The sequence below is a fragment of the Canis lupus genome, chromosome 13, assembly GCF_003254725.2.
Source record: "Canis lupus dingo isolate Sandy chromosome 13, ASM325472v2, whole genome shotgun sequence".
NCBI classification, from domain to species: domain Eukaryota; kingdom Metazoa; phylum Chordata; class Mammalia; order Carnivora; family Canidae; genus Canis; species Canis lupus.
In genome coordinates, this window is record NC_064255.1 from 34010819 (window position 1) to 34030085 (window position 19267).

At 54.3% G+C, this 19267-nt stretch overlaps 1 protein-coding gene across 6 annotated transcripts in view; it reads right to left on the minus strand.

Annotated features, from left to right (window-relative positions):
* Positions 1-1391: 1391 nt before the first annotated feature.
* The window catches only part of COL22A1 (collagen type XXII alpha 1 chain), a 260912-nt gene continuing 243036 nt past the window's right edge, over positions 1392-19267 (minus strand). For 5 of the 6 annotated variants that reach the window (XM_035702839.2, XM_035702792.2, XM_035702817.2 and 2 more), the window contains 7 exons: positions 18271-18306; positions 14665-14709; positions 12351-12530; positions 10599-10665; positions 8316-8498; positions 4907-4984; positions 1392-2590 (listed from right to left, as the gene is read on the minus strand). In XM_035702839.2, the coding sequence (XP_035558732.2) occupies positions 2403-2590; positions 4907-4984; positions 8316-8498; positions 10599-10665; positions 12351-12530; positions 14665-14709; positions 18271-18306 (777 nt within the window). In that variant the 3' untranslated portion in view covers positions 1392-2402. The remainder of the gene's footprint in view (positions 2591-4906; positions 4985-8315; positions 8499-10598; positions 10666-12350; positions 12531-14664; positions 14710-18270; positions 18307-19267) is intronic. The other variant, XM_035702873.2, reaches the window with a different exon arrangement.

Here is a 19267-nt window from a genome sequence, read left to right on the forward strand (position 1 = left end):
TAGTCAGGGGATGGCGATGGAGCATTTTTAAAGAAGGAAACAGCAGCGCATGGTAGGGGGCACCATGCGGGGTCAGGATAAACAGCCTGTCGCCAAACGTTCCAGAACGACGGCCCTCAGACCCTGACACACATTCACCCCCAGAATGAGCACCCACCAACCCAAGGAGAGCAGCTTTCGGAGCCTATTTTAAAATCATGGCAATATACTGCTCCGTTCGTGGAGACTTCCAGCACTTTCGGTCCCCAGATCAGAAGCGTGTGGCATAGACGTGATAAAAAGGACTTGTTTGATTACGCATAGGCGTGTTAGTCTGTGCTTGGGTGCATGACAGATGAAGGGATGGATCAATCAAGTCACGAGTCAGTTAATGAAGACTTGACCCCATGCTTAACGAGTAATTCTCTCAGGCCCTGGTCAATCAGCCGCACTCCGGACACACGTCAGCACCCGACTGAAACCAACCTTCCTCCTCTCCTTGCTCCACCCCGCGCTCCCCCATGACCCTGCATGGATGTGCACATCGAGGTGGCTTCTGCCAAAAATGTAGAAGACAGAGCTGTCCCGGGGGAGTGAATGGAAACGGAGATCCCTGGGCCTGGCTCACCCTCGTGCACGTCTGCAAGTGGCCTCAACACGTGGCCTGAGGCTCCCCAGAGGAGAAGCATTCGTCCCAGAACTCAAGGGGTTCACATGCAGACGGATGCTGGAGATAAGGAATTGTCAGGGGCGCCTGGGTGGCTCCGTTGGGGGAGCATCTGACTTCAGCTCCCGTCAGGACCTTGGGGGCCTGGGATCCCTGCTCCGTGGGGACTCTGCTTCTCCCTCTGCGCCTCCTGTTGCTCATGTTCTCTCTTAGATAAATAAATAAAATGCTGTAAAGAACATTTAAAAAATTTAAACACTTAAAAAATAAAAAAGAGGGCAGCCCAGGTGGTTCAGCGGTTTAGCTCCTGCCTTTGGCCCAGGGCGTGATCCTGGAGTCCCGGGATCGAGTTCCACATCAGGGTCCCTGCATGGAGCCTGCTTCTCCCTCTGCCTGTGTCCCTGCCATTCTCTCTGTGTCCCTCATGAATAAATAAATAAAATCTTAAAAAAAAATAAGAAATAAGAAGAAAGGCACCTGGCTGGTTCAGTCGGCTAAGCGTCGGACTCTTGATTCTGGCTCAGGTCATGACCCCGGGGTGCTGGGATCGAGCCCCACGTTGGGATCCTGAGGTCCTGGGGTCCTGGGATCGAGAGCCCCGAGTCGGGCTCCCTGCTCAGCGGGGAGTCTGTTTCTCCCTCTCCTTCTGCTTCTCCCCCTGCTCCTGCTTTCTCTCTCTCAAATAAGTAAATAAAATCTTGGAAAAAAAAATAAAAAATAAAAAGGAAGGACTCGTCACCCAAACTGAGGAGGAAACTCAGATTTATTGAGCACCTGCTTGTGGGGGCATGTCAGGTACACACATATACTCCATGCACTTTATTTCCAAGGCAGGATCCTGGAGGCACAGAGCTCCTAGCACCCCCGGCCCGTACCCTGGCCAACTGCCCACCATCAGGAAAATGCGACAGTGGTCGTCGGACCCCCTTTATTTCACCATTAAAGTGACACCAACAGCGAGGGGCTAGAAGGAGTCCTATCCAAGGCTCAGGAGCCAAGGTAACACGCTTCCTCCGCACCAGCCTCTCTGTCTCGGGCCGGACGCAGCATCGCACGAAGCCGTGTCAACTCAAGTGCCGTGACTTCACATCCGGGACCTGGGGCGGCGAGGTGGCTGAGTGCTCCCCGAGGACCGCTTCTGTGCGCTGCACCTGCGCTCTGCATCGGGAGCTGAGGCCAGTCTTCATGTCTGCACCTTCCTTCCCTTCCTGCCTCGCCTGTCCCTCCTGGGAAGCGGCGCCCTCTGAGCCTGGCCAGGGACAGAAACCCATCGCCTCATCTTCTTAGTTTCCTTTTGAGGAAAGAGGTAAATCCGGCGAGTGTCTGGTCAGGGGTTTCATAGCACCAAGAGTTTCCTTAAAATGGGCAGCTGCTCGTCACAGGGGGGCTGTCAGAAGAACCCAGAAACAGCCCACTGCCCCACGATCAAGTTCTCCCAGCTTCGGACAAGAGGGGGAAACTGTCGGAGCCTTATTATATGAGATAATAACAATAATAACAATAATAGCGATAATAAACAATAATAATAATATTATTATTAATAATCTGACCGACCGGCAGCATCTGTTGGTTTTAATGACGTGGAGGTCTCTCAGGAAAATAAGACAAACACAAATGATAAAAGCGAAAAACAAAAACAAAAACAAAAACACACACACACACATGGCTGCAATGTTTCAAGACCTCTGGCTTCTTATCAGGCTCTGAGTTCAAGTTTCAGAAATCCACCGCCGGCCTCCCGGCATTCTGGAATCTTCTAGGGGCCCTTCACGTTACTGGGCCGTGCAGCGAGGCTGGCAAAGTAGGCACACTGGGAGGGGTCGCACTGGCCAGGGGGCCCGGGCGGTCCCGGGGGGCCAGGGTGTCCTGCTGGTCCGGTCTCCCCTTGAGGGCCGGGAGCCCCGGGGAGCCCGTCTTTAGCATAGCCAGGTTCCCCGGGTTGACCTGGGCCAAGGAGAAAAAAAAAACAAAAAAACAGAACAGAAGGTTCAGGATCCTTCTGACACCAGGAAGCAGGGCCATCTTGCTCTGCAGGACACTGTTTGGACTGGGGCAGCACTCAGGGGGCCCTCGGGGAGAAAGCAGGAGGGGTCGGCGGGGGGGCAGGGACACGGGGCGGATGTGTTCCCACGCGGTTCTAGGAGACACAGCTGGATTGTGAGTGGGGCGCCAAGTCCTCCTCATTAACCATCAGCCCCCATTCACGTGTCCCTAGAGATTCCCGATGATGTTCCGTTACCCGGTGTCCAGCGTGTCCCGAATAGTCTGTGGTTTCTAGGCTCTATCTGTATGTTAAACGTGAACTGTGTTCTTGGACTACGTTCACTTATTCCGAAAGTCGGGGCCAGAGATAATATAAACAAGATGTGAGTAACTGTCCGATGGATGGTCCCTAATTTAGACTCAGAAATATTACAGTAATAGGCAAACTCCTATTCCTATATTTAGCAAACATCGTGATTTTATATATGATCAATCTATGTCCCTTTTTGCTTCGGCCACTGGGAAGCTCGCCGCTGAGTGTTTTGGCTAACCCTATCACCTCTTGAGTCACCATGTTAGAAAATCTGAGTCTCCCTATAAAAGAAGCAAAAAAGTACATTTTTCCCCTTAAAAAGGTCTTCAGACATTTCACGAACTCTAAAATTCATGAGTGCTTTGGTAGTGATTTAATCCATGGTCCTGCCTCGACCAGCGTCATTGATGCTTTTTTTTTTTTTTTTTTTTTTTTTTTTTTAGTGTCACTGATTCCTTCTGCAGAGGAGAATCACTGAGGTACGGTCACTACCTAAACCTCATCCTCATCCAAGTATTTCCCCTTTCTAAACGGTTTCTGTTCTGCCTTTTAATCTTTATTTGGAATTGCCTTATTTTAAAAATATTCATGGGGCACCTGGTTGGCTCGGTCAATGGAGCACATGACTCTTGACCTTGGGGATGTGGGTTTGAGCCCCACATTGGGTGTCAAGATTACTTAAAAATAAAACCTTCAGGACACCCGGGTGGCTCAGTGGTTGAGCACCAGCCTTTGGCTCAGGGCGTGACCCCGGGGTCCTGGGATCAAGTCTCGCATCGGGCTCCCTGCAGGGAACCTGCTTCTCCCTCTGCCTATGTCTCTGCCTCTGTCTCTGTGTCTCTCAGGAATAAATACATAAAATCTTTTAAAAAAGAATAATAAAAAAAATAAGGCCTTTAAAAAATAAAAAGAATATTTTTAATGTTAGAAGCTATTAGAAAGTAGGCAAGCTGTCAAAAAATAAATCTTGAAAATATATTTCTGGCTCTCTTCTCTAATAGGAGTAGCAACATGCATCTGGGGCTGGAAATTTGGAAAATCAAGAAGATATAAATACTAAAATTAGAATTACCCATAGGTCTCATACTCAGAAATGCCCCCACGTGGTCAGATAAACTAGAATTAAATAAAAACAGGAACCTCAACCAGGTGGACTTGGGTAACACCCCAGTCTAGTCCCCTCCACCTTCTTCTTTAAAAAAAAAAAAAAAAAAGATTTTATTTATTTATTCATGAGAGACGCAGAGAGAGAGAGGCAGAGACACAGGAAGAGGGAGAAGCAGGCTCCATGCAGGGAGCCCGATGCGGGACTTGATCCCGGGACCCCAAGATCATGCCCTGGGTTGGAGGCGGTGCTAAACCACTGGGCCACCGGGCTGCCCTCACCTCCACCTTCTACTCACACCCGTCCTCTTGGGCCACCGCACTGCTGTGCCCCTGAGGTGGCCCCACGTGGCCAACCTGCCCAGGTTGCAGGACTGCAAGCCCCACGGCCCAGGGAGCCCCCCACACGAGCCAGGCGTGTGCTGCCCACCTGGCCACCGGGCCAGCACGGCCCCATGCGCCTTCTGAGAAATAGTAACGGGGCCCCACCATGTGCATGGCGGGAAAGACGGATGGCCCGGTCACGCCACCCTAAACGAACGTCATCGGGTCCAAGGAGACAGCATGAAGGGGAAGGAGTTCCCCACGCTGCCTGGTCCCATTTTGCTCCCAGCCAGGCTTCCTCAGGACCGGTTCATGGGAGAAACCCCAACAACTCAGGGGGTTACTAGGGTTTGTGGTAGTTGTCCTTTTATGCAAGTCAAGAAGTTGGCGTCTTAGAAAGATTCGGGAAGAACAAATCCCTGCTCCTAGTTCCTCTCAGACAAAGCCAGCCCCGACCAGCTGCTGTCCCTGGGGAGCGGGGGACTCCCCACTCACCCCGAGGGCCGCCCACCCGGGACCCCAGGAGCTCTCCCTACCTGGGACGCCGGGCGGGCCCATCTCGCCCCGGAGGCCCACTCCAGGCGCACCTGGGTCTCCTTTGGCTCCTCGCTCACCTGTGAGAGAGACGCGCCTTAGGTGGTGGAGACCCTGGGTGAGGGTGGGCACGGGTGGCCCCGAGCAGGTGCAGGGCAGGAGGGGGCGCGGGAGCCTCCCCCCACCAAGCTTGCTCAGCCATTCTGCACCCTGGGCCGCTGATGCTCGTTCACACTCACTCACAGCCACTCACACTCAAGCATGCGCTTGATTCAGGTACACGCATGTGAGCACCAGAACAGACGGCAGCGTCCATCGCCCCCGCCAGCACGCTCAGCCACATGGCAACACCCGTCCAGGGGCACGTGGCCCAACGTGCACACACATGCACGTTCTCACACAACTAACAAAGATATATGCACACTCATATACACACACAGACTCACTCAGACATGGCCACCCAGATGTGCACGGCCACACGCTCTCTCCCTGGTACATACACATGTCCACATGGCCACACGCACTCTCCCATGCAGACAGACACACATCCACATGGCCACATGCTTTCTCCCCGGTACACACACATGTCCACACGGCCACACGCACTCTCCTGTGTAGATACACACACGTCCACACGGCCACATGCTCTCTCCCTGGTACACACACACACATCCACACGGCCACACGCTCTCTCCTATGTAGACACACACACATCCAAATGGCCACACATTCTCCCCAGTACACATACATGCGTGTACACGGCCACATGCACTCTCCCGTGTAGACACACACATGTCCACATGGCCACACATACTCTCCTCTGTAGAGATACACACGTCCACAAGGCCACATGCTCTCTCCTTTGTATACACACACAGATCCACAAGGCCACACGTGCTCTCCTGTGTAGACACACATATGTCCACACAGCCTCATGCTCTCTGCCTTGTATATATACACATAGATCCACACAGTTTCTCTCTCTCTCATACACACACACACACACACACACACACACACACACACGGCTGCACAGCCACATGCGCTGTCCCGTGTATTGTATACACATATACATCTACACAGCCACATGAGTTCTCTTATGTATACACACACGTCCACAAGGCCACACAGTTTCTTCCATGTATACACAGACGTCCACAAGGCCACAAGCGCTCTCCTGTGTATATACACATACATCTACACAGCCACACAAGCCCTCCTGTGTATACACACACACGTCCACACAGCTGCATGCTCTCTCTCAAGTACATACACCTGACAACCTATACCCACTCATGCTTGCCTGCATTTCCCGGGCTCTCACAGCATTTCACCTGAACCGGTGGGACCTGGGTGACAACAATCAACACTCTAGACCCTGTGGGCAGTTACGACAACAGGTCTACTCTCAAGAAGCTTCACATCCAGGAAGAGATGGAACAGGGCACAAGAGCACTCCTATTTGCAGCAGAATGTGCTAAGTACCATCACAGCAAGTTAAAACCACACGGAAGTTTCAGAGATAGTCCCTTCTCTCAGGGAGGAAAGTCAAGATCATGTGTGAGTTCATACCACACACATTGGATTAAACCATCTCAACTTTTTTTTCATCACTTTTTTTTTTTCCCTGTTGTTTCCAGAAATCTCCTTGTGGCAACACATTTTCTTTTGTAATCCAAATTGAAATTTTGCAAGTTCATGGAGACATTAGACCATTCGTATTTATTGTTGTAACTGCCACACTGAGTCAGTTCTGTCCAAGTCTGGTGTTTCCTACGCTTTATGCTTTCTTGTTGACAGCTAGTTCATTTATTTTGTTTTATGAACCAGCAGAGCTAGGACTTGAGCACAACAAAAAGGATTTTCAGTAGGAAAAACATTATAGGGAATGAATGAATGAATGAATGAAGAATTAGTAAGGAAGCAGCAGGGGAAAGAGGAGGATGTTAGGGGCATCCATGTCCATACTCTCCAGTGGTAGCCAAAATCTGGTGTTTCTGTACCCCAGGCTCACCTGTCCCCACCTGCACTCACCCCAGGCTCACCTGTCCCCACCTGCACTCACCCCAGGCTCACCCCTCCCCCACCTGCACTCACCCCAGGCTCACCTGTCCCCACCTGCACTCACTCCAGGCTCACCTGTCCCCACCTGCGTTCACCCCAGGCTCATCTCTCTCTTACTTGCACTCACCCCAGGCTCACCCCTCTCCCACCTGCACTCACTCCAGGCTCACCTGTCCCCACATGCATTCACCCCAGGCTCATCTCTCCCCCACCTGCACTCACCCCAGGCTCATCTCTCCCTCACCTGCACTCATCCCAGGCTCACCCCTCCCCCATCTGCACTCACCCCAGGCTCACCTGTCCCCACCTGCACTCACCCCAGGCTCATCTCTCCTTCACCTGCACTCACCCCAGGCTCATCTCTCCTTCACCTGCACTCACCCCAGGCTCACCTGTCCCCACCTGCACTCACTCCAGGCTCACCTGTCCCCACCTGCGTTCACCCCAGGCTCATCTCTCTCTTACTTGCACTCACCCCAGGCTCACCTGTCCCTACCTGCACTCACCCCAGGCTCACCTGTCCCCACCTGCACTCACACCAGGCTCATCTCTCCCCCACCTGCACTCACCTCAGGCTCACCCCTCCCCACCTGCACTCATCCCAGGCTCTCCCCTCCCACACCCTATACTCACCCCAGGCTCACCTCTCCTCCACCTGTACTCACCCTAGGCTCACTCCACCATGTTACCCCTTCCTCCCCCTGCACTCACTCCTCCCCCACCCCATGCTCATTTCTCCCCAGAGAGGAGCTCATGATCTGGTTGATGAGTCTGGCTTTTGTCCTCCCTCTTGTTATCCCACCTGCCTGCCTGCAGAGAGGGTGCACTCTGGCCTGCTTGTCTCCATCACTAAGGGGGTCAGGTGCTGCCCTTTGGAGGAGAGATCTGCTGTTGCCCAGAGCGGCCCAATCCAGGTGAGCCCTCTACCTGAGAGCTGGAGAGGTGGCAGCCCTTCCAGCTGCAGCTCCAAGCCACTTGGCTGCATTCTAAAGCTGGCGTCCAACACCCCACGTGCCTGGAGACAGAACATCTCTCTTCCTCAGCTAGCCCTCACCTCGGAAGTGGAAAGGGGGCATCTGGTGCCACCCCTGCAACTAGAGCAGGGGCAACAGGGAGAGCAAGGAGTGAGTAGGAGGCAGCTGGTCCGCTCTTCCTGGTGGAAGCGTATGTGTACAAAAATGTCAAGTATGAAAACCTCCAGTACAGATGAAAACATCACTTGATGCCAAAACCCAGAGTGAGACTAAGCTGGTGGCAGGGAGTGGGACCAGTTATGCACACTCGGCTAGGGGTGCTCCCTCCAGCCCTCCTCCATGCCACCGGTGGCTCCTCTGGGTCCTCACTCACCTTTGGGACCCATGGGTCCAGAGGGTCCTTCCAGACCCCCCTGCCCGGGCCGTCCTGGCTCCCCCACGGGGCCTGCTCGGCCTGGAAGCCCATCTTTTCCCGGGGGCCCCGGGGGCCCGGGTCGGCCTTGGGATGACTTCATGTGCACCGGCGGCCTCTGGGCCAGGAGGTAGGCGAGTCTGGCTACGAAGGAGAAAAAACAGAGATGTTCGCGAAGGAGGGAGACGGACAAAATAAGGGCCGGGGCTCCCTGTGTAGCTTGGGCCTCAGGAGACTGTAGGAGGCACAGAGGAGCGACGACATCAACCATGGCCCAGCATGGGCAGCGTGCCCACCGAGCTCAGCCCCGCCGGCCGGGGCCTCCAGGGAGCTCCTTGACCTCTCTGAGCCTTCACGTCCTTGTCTGGCAAATGGAGGCAATGAGATCAGATCCCACCTGCCCCACCGGGCAGAGTGTGAGGACGGGCATTAAGACTGTGCTCAGTGGACGCTGCTGGCACCTATCACGGCACAGCTGGCGGCGGTGACAGTCCCTCCTGCAGCAGGAGGAGTTGTGATAACTGTCAGCTGGGGAGGTTGAGGCAGGGGGTGAGACTTAGTGGCTTACAGAGCGATACAGTGACTTATCTAAGTCACTAAGTGCTGGATGTGAGGTCATCAAGGATCCTCACATTCTAATGTTAAGGCTATAGAATTGGTTAAAAACCTGGAGGTGCAATGGCTTTCCACCACATAGGGGATACAGTTCCCATCTGATGGCCACCGGGAGACCATCACACAGTCAAGCCCAAGCGCTTCTCGCAGGTGACTGATCCCAGAGAGGCTGGAGGGTCACCCAAGCCCCAGGGTTTTGGTGGTAAAACCAAGGCAGGGGCAGGGTCTTCTGAGTGCCCTGGTGATTGGCTTCCCATGAGCATCGACCTCCCATCTTCCTACACGAGGTGGCAGGCGGGGTGCAGGCCTGCCTGAGACATGAACAAATGGTTTAACCGTTTTGAGCCTTAATTTCCTCATCCTTGCCATGGAGCTGTGCTTCCTCTTCAAAGGCTATTTGGAAGAAAGGCCCCCGCCCAGCAGATGCTCCATCCGAATCTTTTTTTCAGAACAGGTCTTATCTCTGCTCTTGGGCTAGAAACTCCCCAAGGGCTGAAGTCATTTCTGTCACTGGCAACTCTGACGCCCAGAAAGCAGAGCTCAGAGCCGCCCACGCGGGAGGCCTCAGGACATGACCCACCCAGTGGCAACCGCCATCCCAGCCTTTGGTTCCTTTCCTTTCTTCGGCCTTCGCCCTCGCCCTCACCCAAACCCCAGGCCCCTGCCATCTCTTCCAGGTAATGGTCTTTGGCTCTCCTGGGTGTGGAGAGGGACTGTGCTGGCCCAGACACTCTAAGAGGGCTGGGGGGAGGGGTGGGCATCTTGTCCAATGCTGTGTCCTTATACTCAACTCAGTCTGACATAGGGTTGGTGCAAATAACTCCCTGAGATGTGAGCATGCGAGTGAATATGCCCTCCCATTCCGTCCACCTGGGTCCTGAAGAGTTATGGGTGTCTGGCCTTCCCTGTCATAGACTGTCCATGACTTTCCTCCCCAACTACCTTCCAGCACAGAGCGGAGTGGGGACAGCTCCCACTCAGGAGCAGGTGGCGTGTAAGAGCAGGGCTTGCTGTCTGCACACAAATCCTGCTCAGACGCTTGTCACATCTTCCACTTCTGGTGAGTTACTTGGCCTCTCTGCTCCTAACAATCAAGCACACCTCCTGATCATTGGGGGTCCAAGCCTCCTGCATGGAGGCTTCCATGCATCACCTTGTAGGTGCTTAGGAGACCACCTGACCTATGGATGCCAAGCCCCACGTACTGGCATTACTGCTACTTCTGACCTTGTTCCCTCCCTGAGCACCTGCTGTGTACCAGGCTCATGCAACAGCGTGGGATTTAACAATAAATCATCAGTACAGCAGGATTGAAAGGAATCTGGGTCCCTGAAAGCACTATGAATCCCTGCTCCCTGGAGACTGAATGCACAGAATAAATGACTCGTGGTGGCAAAGTGGGTTCTGTTGATGGTGAGCTGCCCTAGCTTAGAGGTCTTCAAGCAGAGGTAAAGACCCGCTCTGGAGAGGGGTCCGTGTGTCTAGAGCCTGCACGGTGTTCCTCACGTTTCTGGCATGGTTTCTACACGCGAGCTGCTCTCCCAAAGCCTTTTCCCAGAAAGGGGCTGCTTCCCAGGCTCTCCAGAGGCCTGTATGTGCCCAAGGCTGTAGGCAAGTCCAGCTACTCACTTTCCAGCTGTTTCTCAAGCTCCTCTTGGATGAGCCGTCGCAGCGTGTCCACGGAGGGGGACTCCCCCTGCAAGGGAGGGAAGGCCGAATTACTTCTCTCCCCGGTGACTCTGGCCACCCAAGACCCCTGATGGCTCCGGAAAGAAGGGGCACAGGCAACACGTGGCACCTTTTCCTGGTCCAAGCCTTACCACACCCAGAATCACCTCCTTCTCCCTCAGTCACAAGGGCAGCATCCTCCCATCCCCTACGGTGACCAGAGGCCTCGGCCACCCCTCTGTCCACACCCGTCACACTCCCTAGTAGGGGCTCCTCCCTGCGAGGCCATTTCCCCAGCGCTGGACCTGAGAGGTCTGGCCCCCGTCTCTCCCTGCCAGAGTCCTGTTCACTTCTGGGGCAGCTCACTGGCTGCCTCCCCATGATTCCTCTTAGATTTCCCTGGCCATCCGCTTGGGTCCTCTGGCTCCCAGGGTCTGGCTTTCCTTGCTCTGTTTCCTTGGTCCTACCCAGGTGCCTTACAATCCTGTGCTTGGTTCATAGAAGCTAATGAGTTTATGGGCCAGAGAAGCAGAGTGCTGCCTCTGGGCTCACATGGTGACAGGTGATTTTTTTTTTTTTTAAGATTTTATTTATTCATGAGAGACACAGAAAGAGAGGCAGAGACCCAGGCAGAGGGAGAAGCAGGCTCCATGCAGGGAGCCCGACGTGGGACTCGATCCCAGGACCCCAGGACCACGCCCTGAGCCCAAGGCAGATGCTCAACCCTTGAGCCACCCAGGCGTCCACAACAGGGGATTCTTAGAGGAACCCTGAGGGTCTCCTGGCGCTCCTGTCTGCAGCCCCAGCACCTGGCAGGGCACCCAGCCTTTGCACGACATGGATTCCATGTCCCTATTGTCTTTTCTTTTCTGCTCAATCTTTTATGCTCATCCCAGAACTTCCATCGCTAGCTGCAGCAGCAGGACTAGGAGAGCTCAGCGAGGACCCAGGGGGCCATGGAAGCACCCCATGTCCTGCGGTCCCCCTCTTGGACTTGGCCAAGAGTCTCAGACCCCAGCCACTGAGAAGTGACCGAACCAGAGTGTCAGAGCTACCAGTGACATCGGAGATCACGTGGACCTACGCTCCGAAGACAGGAGGGTCCCCAGGGGACCACAGCGCTGCTGAGAGGAAAGGTGAGGTCACCTGGACTCAGAAACCACCCCCTCCACCGCTTCTTCCCTGGGCGGCTCTGCTTTCTTCTCCAGTGTGTGCTCACGTTACAGGTTTGTGTAAAACAAGAGTCCTGGCACTAGGATAAAGTACGTTTTGGGGAAAAAACACTAAACAAGCCTGTGCTTTGGTGTCTGGGCAAAGCAAGACCCAGAGGGAAAGTGAGTGGCCCAGATGGGCAGACAGAGGAATGGCAGAGGCAGCAGCCCTGGGCGGGCAGGTCGTCCCACGGGAAGCGGGTTCTCAGTTACCATCTGTGCAGGATCCGGGGACAGATGAGCTCTAGAGCCCAAGGACGTTGGTCCCGAGGAGTCACTGCACTAGAGGAGGGAGCAGGAGGGGGCTCTGCTCTGGGGCGCGCCCGAGCTATGCACACTGTCTCACCTAGTCAGCGGGACAAACCTGACGGGAGACGGTCCCCTTACCCCTTTGGGCAGATATGGGAGGGCAGGCTCAGAGGGGGGTCTGGAACCTGGTCCCTCTGAAGGCCACGCACCTCATCAGCATCCCCCGAGGTGGAGGCAGCACCAGCATCCTTACCCTGAGTCCTGGAAATCCTGGCTGGCCCGGAGGCCCTGGGGGCCCAGCCACTCCATTCTCCCCGGGCGGTCCTTGGGGGCCCATCAGGCCCGTGAGGCCTTTGTGACCAGGGATTCCAGGGTCGCCCGGCTGGCCCTTCCCACCGGGAGGTCCTTTGTCACCTCTGTTCCCGGGATCTCCCTAGAGGAGGGAAGAAGCACGTCAGTGAGAAGAGGACGGGCAGGTGCACACAGGCCTGCTGGAACCTCCCGCTCCCTCCTCGTTAGTGGGCCCTCATGGGATGACACTGACTGGGACTCTCCCAGCTCTGACCCAGACTCTGAAGACCTGGATCAGTGACTTGGGAACCACGACAACCACAGCCCCATCCAGTCCTCTGCCCAATTTGCTACTTGGAGTCTGACCAATAAGGTCCTGGTTGTTGGTGGTGGGTCTGGAAATAGGCGGCCACGTTGGCGAGCTCGGGGTGTCACAGGACTCCCTTGCTGGCAGGTAGCAACAGGGGGGAGGGGAGGGGAAGCCAGATGGTAGCTGGAAATGGGCACGGCCATGGCCGTGACCCAGAGCCAAGGACGGGGAAGACTGCAGGCCTGAAACTAGCTCCAACACATACGCCTCGACAAGAAACAAATAACGGACAAAATCTGGTATGTTCCAGGGCTTGAGCAAAAGGGAGATGCAGATTTATAACCACATGGTTCTGCATGCACGGACCCTGGAGGGCACAAGGGAAATGTCCCGCGACGGACCCTGGGAGGGGGTCGGGGGCGTAAGGGATACCCTGGTAGAGGAGTACCTGCTTTTCATTGCACCCTCTATTTTGCAATTTGCAAATGTCTGCATCGCTTTCTCAACAGTATCAAAAAGTACAGTGAATTTCAAATGAATTTAGCCAGACCCGAGGAGCAGTCCTGACTTAAATTTCTCAGGTGTGATGCATTCCACGGGGTCTCTGTCATCTGTCGGTGATGGGGGGTCGGTGGCGGTCCTGGTGCTTCGTGCTCCTGAATGCCGAGGCCCCATCACAGCTGTGATACAGCACTTCCTATTCATTAAATGTCTCAATATCACTTTGCAGGGGAGGACTCGTCCCAGATTTCAAATGTTCCCAGGAGTGCAAAGGAATGCGGAGCCTGACGGCTCCCTGGCAACGTTCCACCAAACCACTTAACAGAGAGAAGGCAATTCTCCACTTATTGATTAGGTATTAGAGGAGAGATTCATATTTGTGGTCTGAGCTCCCTGGCTGCCAGCCAAAACTCAAAACTCAAGCCATCCCTGGCAGCCAGAGCTCCCAGGGGCTCCTGTGTGACACGGGGCTGGGGGCCCTCAGTGGCTTCTCAGAGACAGCCCCCCTCCCTGGCTCCATCCTCAGGAGCCCACAGCCATAGCACACAGGAGTCAAGTCACTCGGTAGGAAGGAGGGAGAGAGAGAATGAGTTTCGGGGGGTGGGGAGAGCGACTATCTCTGACACCCTCTGTTTCCTTTCCACTGCTCTCTCTTCTCCGTCCTGTAGGAGAAACCCAGTTCTTCACCCATCCAACGTGCAAAGAAAGCAGACATAAATTCTCGGCAGGTCCATGGGAAACAAGCCAGGCAGGGGTGGGGTGTGGGGTGGCGGTGACATCCACATGGTGCAACAGTGTGACAGTGGGACGGCTGACCCTACAGAGGGATGCATGTTTAATTCCTCCAAAGCGAGCGACAGTTGTCACAAGTGTGAGAACATCACCACCACCACCCGCACACACGCGCACACACACACACACACACACACACACACACACTGGCATTTTTGGGGGGGGATAAAAAGAAGAAAAAACACCAAACCAAAAAAAACCCCAAAAAAACAGAAAAACAAAACAAAACAAAAAAATTAAAAAAAACCTCCCCCTGTTGTTTTTCAGAGGAATGAGATGTAAAGAAAGGCTTCCTGAGTGTGGCGCCAAGGCGATTCATTATGGGAAAAATCTGTTCCCTTGTCACCTCCAGCGACAAATCTGGCTCCTGGCAAATTGGCACTTTGGTAGCTGAGCACGTCACACACAGGGAGAGAGGGAAATCTGTCAAAGTCTCAGAACGCCTGCCTTTGAATTTGTAATTGCAATGATTTTACTCCTTAAAATAACATCCAAAAAAATGGAAAAATAACAACATTCACTACAAGGATCCCTTTGTGGGCTAATGATTTTCCAGGGACCAGTGGAGTGGCACGTTCTTCGTCAGGCTTGGCTGTTGCTCGCTGACCGCCTGGGACAAAGTCCCCGTGCCGCCTTGAAAAGGTCACATTCGGGAACGACCTCCCCCACTTACCCTGTCTCCTTTGGGTCCTGGCTCTCCGGGCTTCCCAGGGATGCCCTGCAGAGAGTACAAAGAACGATGGTCACTGAACCATGGCCACCCGTCTGCGACCCCGTGTGCCGACCCCAAGGGGTGCCAGGGAAATCGGGTCCCCCAGGAGCCCCTGTCTGTCTGTCCGGACACTGCAGATATCACATCCTTCCCTCCTCTGCCCACCCGGGACCGATGGCACCAGCCCCTGCCCGGCCCTTTTCGGATTCCTCCTCTGCCTTTTTCCAGGATAGACCCCTGTCCCCGAACATACCCAGGAGGCCCTGCAGGACGTGGACTCTGATAAGCCCTCACTGCCTGTGAGGCCTGGGCTCCCTGGCCTCCTGCTGACCTGAAAGACCTCTGTGACCGCCTGCTGCAGGGAGCACGGGGTTGTCCTGCCTCCTGGTCTCTGCAGCTCACCTTCCTGCTGCCTGCAGCACACTCCCCTCCGTCCCGCATAGAGTCTGTGCCCCCTGAGTTTATGTGCTGAAGCCATAACCCCCAGAGTGACTACTAGCACGCGGGGTCATTAGAGGGGACGCAGGTGTGGGTAAGGTCATGGGGGTGGTCCCATGATGGAAACAGGGAGATGAGCACAGAGACCAGGGAGCCCACTGGTGTAATGAGGGGAAGATGGCATACAACCTGCTGACACCTTGATCTTGGACCTCTCAGCCCCCAGAACCAGGAGAAATGTCTATTTCCCAGGCACCTAGTCCAAGGTGATTGTGTGGCAGCCAAGCTGGCTAATCGCTATCCCTCTGTCTGGAATAAATCCCCCGTGGCCTTCAGGCTTCCCCTCCAGGAAGCCTTCCCTGACCACCCAGCACCTAGGTACTATGGACCCCACACCCCTTCTGGAGGGCAGTCACTTTGGGGCCAGGGGTACACGGTCCTGTGGTTCCCCACTGCTAGAATAGTCCCTCCTTGCTTCTGTGACCCTCCCCAGCTGGAACCTCTCTATCCCACTTTGCCCCCAGCCCCCCTGCCACCTCCCCTTGCAAAGCTTTGGTTAATCCCTCTGGCCAAGCATCTGCCCTCATGCATGGGTTCCCTGGGCACCAGCTGACAGGTAGCTCGCGTTGTCCCCAGATGAGGTGATGGGCATGTTCCCTTGGACAACAAGCACTTGGAAGGCAGGTCCTGTGCTTATCCACCCCCGGGTTGCACTGTGTCCACCCAAGCCCTGCTGCGCACTTAGTTCACAAACACAAACCACAGGGAGCAGTCGGCCCAGGGCTCGCATCCCATCTCCTGCTCCACGGACAGAAGGGGTCTCAGGGGAAGGAAGTGAGGAGAGCAAACATGCCTCAGTTCTCCTGAGCGGGAGCCACATCTGTCATTTCAGCCCCCGGCCCTGTTCTCACGGGGCTCACAGCCCAGCTAGACAGGGGCTCAGCTGATCCTTACAGACCTGTTTAGATCTCTAATAAAAGTGCGGGAAAGGTGTTTTGGGAGCCAGGGGAGAAAGCGCGTGACTGTGTGTTGGGAGGCAGGGAGGCTGGAAGGACAGATGAAATCCTAGGTGGATGGAGGCATGAAGACCAAGCTTTGGAGACAGGAACCGGGGTCGAGGTGTGCACGGGGTGGGAGGAAGCAGGAGCTCATGCGGGAGAGCATGGGGTCTCCTCGGGGCAGAACCCAGGGTGGGCTCCCAGGCAACGGGGAGCTGCTGGCCTTTCCTTCTACTCAGCCAGTGAGTAGGAGAAGGGAGTACTGGTGAATAAGCAAGCACTCCGTCCATGGATGAAAAGCATGGCTGGGGCAGGGGCAAATGCTGCCCGAATGCAGAGCCCTTGGACCTGGCTTTCAGGGATTCACCTGCCTCCCTGCTGAGTGGAGAAAGAACCCTAGAGCCAGGGTGGAAAAGGGTCTTCCTCATGCAGGCAGTGTGAGGGCTGGGAAACGGACTCGGTGGTAACTGTACAATTCCCTTCTCTGTGTTTGCTCAGTCTTTGGTTTCTCATCAATTATTTTTGCTCCCTGTTCTGTGATGGGCTCTTGGGCTCCTGCAAACAGAGCAAGGTGCTAGGACACTGCATAGTGAGCTGTCAGTTTGTTTCAGATGGTCTAGGAGAGTCGACCGAGGGCACATTTCAGCACAGACCGCAGGATGAGCGGGGCCAGGTGCACAGAGGGGTGGGACAGTGGGAGGGGGCTTGAAAAACGGGCCCAGTGTGTATGAAAGGCCTTGACAAGGAGCTCGATGTGTTTGGGGAGCTGAAGGCAGAGTGTCTGGAGCTCAGAGAATGCTCAGAGGAGCTCAGAGGAGCTCAGGGGAAGCAGTGGGGCCAGGGTACTTGGACTCCCACAAGTGTAGGGCAGGGCAGAGCTGAGGCTGACCTGGGAAGGGGCATGACCTCAGTGTGTGCTCTGCAAGCAGCTGCGGGCAGGACAGACTGTGGGGGTGGGTAGAGGCTGGACACAGGGGACCAGAGGGTAGTCACTGCAATCATGCAAGTATCACATAATGGTAGCCTGGACTGGGATCCTCGCAGCAGGCCTGGAGAGAGCTGGACAGAGTGGAGTAGTTTTGGATTTGCCACCAACAAGACGTGTTGATAGACTGGACATACAGGCAGGTAAGTGAAAGAGGCTAGTGGAGCACAGAGGATCATAGGGGAAGGGAGGGAAAGCTGGATGGGAAGCCATCAGAGAGGGAGACAAGCCGTGAGAGACTCTGAACTCTGGGGAACACACTGAGGGCGGCTGGAGGGGAGGGGGGGTGGGGGACGGGGTCACTGGGTCATGGGCATGGAGGAGGGCACGTGATGGGATGAGCACTGGGTGTTCCATGCAACTGATGAATCACTGAACTCTACCTCTGAATCTAAATACGTACTTTATGTTGGATAATCGAATTTAAATAGTAAGAAATAAAAGGGAAGAATTGGAGAACAAAAAAGACAAAGGAAAGAAAAGAAAGAAAGAAAAGAAAGAAAGAAAGAAAGAAAGAAAGAAAGAAAGAAAGAAAGAAAAAGAGAGAAAGAAAGAAAAGGAAAGGTAGAGAAAGAAATAAAGAAGAGAAAGAAAGGAAGAAAGAGAAAGAAAGGAAAAGAAAGATAAGGAAAGAAAAAGAAAGAGAAGAGAAAGAAAGAAAAGGAAATGGAAAGAAAGAATGAAAGAAAAGGAAAGAAAGAATGAAAGATAAAGAATGGATGAATGAATGAGAAAGAGAAAGAAAGGAAATAAAAAAGAAAAAGAAGGAAAGTAAGAATGAAAGGGAAAAAGAAAGAAAGAAAAGAGAAAAAAGAAAAAAGAGAAAAGAAAAAAGAAAAGAAAAGGAAAGAAAAGAAAAGAAAAGAAAGAAAAGAAAAGAAAAAAGAAAGAAAGAAAAGAAAAAAAGAAAATAAAAGAAAAAGAAAAGAAAGAAAGAAAAAAAGAAAAAAGAAAAAGAAAAAGAAAAGAAAGAAAGAAAAGAAAAGAAAAGAAAAGAAAAGAAAAGAAAAGAAAAGAAAAGAAAAGAAAGAAAAGAAAAGTCCGACAGGAGGAAGCGGAGCCGAGCGAGCGGCTGTCAGGGCGGCCGGGCCGGTGCCTCTGCCGTGGGTCCCGCTAAGGTCGGTCGAGGCTGCGGCGCGTACTTGCCTCCTTGCCCGGGGCTCCCTTGTCTCCGGGCTCGCCCTGCGGGACAGAACACAGCATCAGGGGCTCTGCGGCGTCAGCACACGGGCTCCAAAATGGGTTCTCATCCGGGTCGTGTTCCCGAAAAGACGACGACCGGTGGTCCGGCCGGCGGACACCCCCCAGGCAGGCTTCCTAGCCCCCCCATGTCTGGGCAGAAGGCGGCAAACCACGTCCAGGAGTGGGAAGGGGGGGGTCTCTGGTCTGGGCTCCTGGCCCCCCTGGGCCCAGCTTTACGGAGCGCCCAGTTGTGGGGGGGGAGGCTCCCAGAAGCAGGCGCACGGCGTGAAACGAGGCGCCAGTGACCTGGGCTCTGGAGCTAGCCTGTCTGCGTTCTAGTCCCGGCTGCTCCAGCTGCTGGCTTTGTGACCTTGCACAACCTCCTTGAAACCTCCTCAAGATGTCTGTGCCTCAGTTTCTTCATGAGGGCTTTGCCAAAATTTAATCAGCTATTACTGTGACTGAAAGAACGAGCGCTGTGGGACACCCGGGTGGCTCAGTGGTTGAGCGTCTGCCTTCGGCTCAGGTCGTGATCCCGGGGTCCTGGGATCGAGTCCCGCATCGGGCTGCCCAAGGGGAGCCTGCTTCTCCCTCTGCCTGTGTCTGTGTGTCTCTCATAAATAAATTAAAATCTTAAAAAAAAAAAAAAAAAAAAAGAATGAGCCTTGCAAGTCTCAAAGTGTGGGTACCCGGCTGCAGCCGGGCTAGGGCGTGGGCTACATGGTAGAAATGGGTAAAAGACAGGTGGCCACCTGGAGAGGCTGGGCTGGCTGGGCGGCAGGGCACCCTCGGGGGTCAGAATGAAATGGAGGGGGTGGACGGGGACATGGGTATGCTTCCTACTCCCGCGTGGGATGTACCACCCTCGCCCCCTGGCCGGCAGTGCGGGGCCGTGGCATGCAACCTGCACCAGGAGCCTGGCTGCAAATGTTTGAATCCCTCAGCATCCCTCTGCCCAGAA